This window comes from Phytophthora infestans, genomic scaffold (assembly GCF_000142945.1).
Source record: "Phytophthora infestans T30-4 supercont1.3 genomic scaffold, whole genome shotgun sequence".
Taxonomy (NCBI): domain Eukaryota; phylum Oomycota; class Peronosporomycetes; order Peronosporales; family Peronosporaceae; genus Phytophthora; species Phytophthora infestans.
Genome location: NW_003303756.1, coordinates 809,666 through 813,457, shown reverse-complemented (window position 1 = coordinate 813,457; position 3,792 = coordinate 809,666). Strand labels below are relative to the sequence as shown.

Genomic DNA, 3,792 nt, shown 5'->3' with positions numbered 1-3,792 from the left:
ATATCTGGTACACGGTACCAGGGACGTCCGAGGCCAACCATTGGCTGATGAAATTGTTTTTATATAGATGACTTAAAGCTTGTAAATTTAATCAAGCATATACCTATAAATATATTCAGCTGACAGCTTACCTTAAATTGATCACTTCGCTCCCTTAGGCAAACAGGACATGTTAGCAACTTTTAGCTGAGAGTTTATAAGCTCTCGGAAGCCAACTGCAAGGTGCTGCGTGACCCCGTCACAAATACTTGGCCCGATTGCGATCTGCACAGACCAAACGAATGGTGACGATAAATTGCGCCTTTAGACACTTGTTACACCATGCAATCTGCACTTTTGCGCAGCGTTCTGTTTAGATATTTACTTTCATTTTGGAACGGAGCGGTACAGGCCAATAAAAGAGAGTTGGAAGCGATGGGTGGCTGGATATCAAATCCTTTGACTCGATCATAGTAGAAGCCGTGCGGCTCGGTGGCGATCACGCGTCCTGTGCCTTAGCCACTTCCTGGAAATTAAACCACAGCACCAAACCATATCGACGTAAGAACTCGCCATGTCACACTCGTTCGTGCAGTGTGCCACACGCTACAGGTATGAGCGCCGGCATCAATGACCAAAGACATCACTGCCCGTTTTTGCAATTAATTTTCGGAGGGTTGACTTCATTATCAACCAAAATTATGCTCACAGGATAGGTGTCATGAAGCGGGCGCTGAGTAATTTCATATCCACTTCTGAAACAAAGCTAATTTAGTGGAATATTACAATTTTACGGCTGACGGTGAAAATCTCATGTTAATCTGACACCTACAGATCGCGATTGACTGGGACAAAAAAAGGTGGTTCCTATATCACACCCCACAGTTTGTGAATGCACAATATTCTATTTCGATTTTCCAGCGTTTACAGCGTCTATCCACAGGTGATTCTTGCATCTACCAGTTGAGATCACCATTGGCCGTCTCCTGTTCCTGTTCGTACTCGATCTCGACGTACGGCCCCTTGGATTTCTTCTGCTTCCTGTTGCTGTTCTTCGATGGTGCAGGTGCCTTGCGCTTCTTAGACTTGGACGCGTCCTCATCTTCGCTGTCCGACTCGTCGCTCTCTCCGTCGTCGTCCACCGAGAACTCATTTGCGAGGTCCTCAAGGTCGCTCTCGTCCTCGTCAAAGTCCTCAACGTATTCGACCTGTCCGACGTCCTCGTCATCTTCGTCGTCGTCTCCTTCGAGTTCGTACTCGACTTCTTCTTCGTCTTCGCTCTCCTCCTCCATCGTTTGGCGCTTGCCCTTGTCGGCCAGAACCTTGGAGAATTCGCGCTCAGGGAAATTATAAATATCGCCATAGGTTCCCTTCTGCAGACGCTCGAGAAGCTCCTTCTCTATGGAATTGTCCAGCTTAGCGGCCACCATGGCCTTCTTCTCGCGGCGCTTCTCACGACGCTCGATTTTCTTGTTAATAACCACGAGTTTGGGTTTTGTCTTGAGCGTGAGCTTACGCATTCGCATGAGATATTGGTGGATCTTGGTCAGTCTCTGTTTGTTCTTGTGGATGAGCTTCTTGGGCCAGAACTGCAGCTGCTCATCGATCTGCGCAAGGGACTTGGTGTAGTTTTTGCTTAGCTTCACTCGTTCCCATAAACGGTTGGGCGTGTGCGCGCGCTCGATGGTTTTCATGTACAAGTAGCACACACCGTCCTCCTCGCGGATGGTGGCGTAGCGACTGTTAGCCAGTGGGCATGCCGACCGGTTGCACAGACCCGTCACATTGTACGGGTTACTGCAAAACATGTTGCCTGTGCCCGGCAGTCTGTGTCAGAGGCATAAAAAAGAAATCGTTATCAGTGGTTTGCTTGCACCTAAGGAGCGAAAAACTACGGACGTACTTGCTCTTGAAGGAGCAGAACTGGTTGGAGATGACGCTCCAGATTACTTCGTCGTGCTGCATCTTGGATCACGGGGCTATGATCGGCACGAGGGGCAGGAAGCACACGGGCTGCTGGCGTTGCTGGTGAACTGTTTAGGCTACTCAAGTCACAATTGCTGGCAACCAGTAAATGCTGGTGGTGCGCTTAATCATGTCTATTGGTTAAAAAGAAAAAGTAATTTTAGCGAATCATATCAAATAAAAGATGGAGGACACTTGACTGCAACAATATGTTTCACGCAGTTTTACTTATCACTCGGACGTCGAGCTCACAACACTAAAATCATCTTCTGTTTTCTCTCTGCCTCTCTCTTCTTCTTGAAAGGCTTGCGTCGCGGACGAGTCGAACCGTCCGCTGTCGGCATCAGATCCGGCGCGTCTTCTTGCGTTTTTTTGTGTGCCTCAGTCAGTGTGCTCGTTTGTTCGGTTCCTTACCGTAGCTTCTGCCGTACGCGACCGTCTTGTTATAGCTGCTTCTCATTGGACACGTCCACCTTGCACAAGAACTTGATGTCCTCGATCATGCCAGTGAAGTCCAACTTGGGACTGTAGCGCTTGTACGGCGTACCATCGGGGCTGATCAGGAACTGTACGCAATAGCAACATGTTAGCAATTCAATATGTCGCAACAAAAGAAGTTTACTGCAGTGAGGCACCTTCTCGAAGTTCCAGCTGACGTCCGCACGTGTGACAGGCATCCAGATGAGACGCATGGGGTGCGAGAAGACGCCGCTAGGTGTGGACATCTCATCCAGCAGCGTACGATCGCATGGGTACGGCAGAGTAATACGCAGGAAGTTGAAGAGTGCGTGGGCGTTGGCGCCGTTGACCTCGACCTTCTCCGTGAGCTGGAAGGCCGTCTCAAAGCCTTTACCTGGGCGAACGTGTCGTAGACTCTGGTAGATTTCTTCGCCATTTAGATTCTCCTGGTGGCCAAACTGATTACATGGGCAGCCAATGATAATAAGCTCGGGGAAGCGCTTGGACAGTTCGTTGAGCTGTACGTAAGCCTTGGTGGTGGAATTACAGTGCGACGCCACATTCACGATGAGAATCGGCTTGCCGGCATAGTCGGCCAGCCGGATGAACTTGGAGCCCGTGAGCGAGCGGAACGAAAAGTTATGCGCAGTTTTTCGGCGCGATGCAGATCCAGAGCGCACGCGGTCGGAGCTGGGAGCAGAGGAGGAAACCGGCACTGCCACAGCCACCGGCAGGTTGTGGTACTGCTGGCTCTGCGAGGTCGGGCGCAGCACTCCGTTTGCACAATCTTCAGCCTCCAGTAACCCGTTATCGTTGCTGTTGGCAGCAGCATCGTCGCCGTTCGTGGTCTCGCAGCCGTAACCCGTCGGCAGCTTCATCATACTCGTAGTGTTGCTAGCGAGAAAGACGGAATGAACGAGGGAATACGGTGCTTAGAAACGATGCGTTGATTGGTCAAAACAAGAAAAAACAATTTATTTATTGTTTGAGTGCAATGCGATTTCGATAAAATCTTCTTTTAAACGTTTCTGCATGTATGCTGAGACATTCACTAGCGGCTAACGCCAATTACCTTGCTAAACTTGTATGCGATGATACTGTATTGTAACTTGCCAGAAACTATTCTGCAGCCCAATCTTGATCTTACAGTGCAGCGTCACGCCTACGTGGACTCGTACGTGCTATCTGAGTACAACCGTCTCACTGCATGCTCAAGGTGCTCCCGCTACCCGGGCTTCAACCAGGAGGGGTCGATCTCCAGTTGAGCTCTGCCTCCCGTGCGGGATGACCCGAGACCCTGGAATCACTCCTCTGCCCACGCCGTACTTCCGTCAGGGCTGCGTTCCCGTTGAACTCAATCCTCGCACGTGCCCTTGACCGAGCCCGTTA

General features: G+C 50.3%; 2 protein-coding genes across 2 annotated transcripts; both read right to left on the bottom strand.

Annotated features, from left to right (window-relative positions):
• Positions 1 to 935: 935 nt before the first annotated feature.
• On the bottom strand, positions 936 to 1,944 carry PITG_02193 (uncharacterized protein; the record flags this gene model as incomplete). The annotated part of the gene is made up of 3 exons (XM_002907105.1): positions 936 to 1,076; positions 1,242 to 1,806; positions 1,883 to 1,944. 3 exons carry the CDS (start codon positions 1,942 to 1,944, stop codon positions 936 to 938), a joined length of 768 nt encoding a protein of 255 aa, XP_002907151.1.
• A 322-nt stretch (positions 1,945 to 2,266) lies between these two features.
• PITG_02192 (glutathione peroxidase 2) lies at positions 2,267 to 3,303 on the bottom strand (the record flags this gene model as incomplete). The annotated part of the gene is made up of 1 exon (XM_002907104.1): positions 2,267 to 3,303. The coding sequence occupies one exon, from the start codon at positions 3,282 to 3,284 to the stop codon at positions 2,388 to 2,390; it is 897 nt and encodes a 298-aa protein (XP_002907150.1).
• Positions 3,304 to 3,792: the final 489 nt, after the last annotated feature.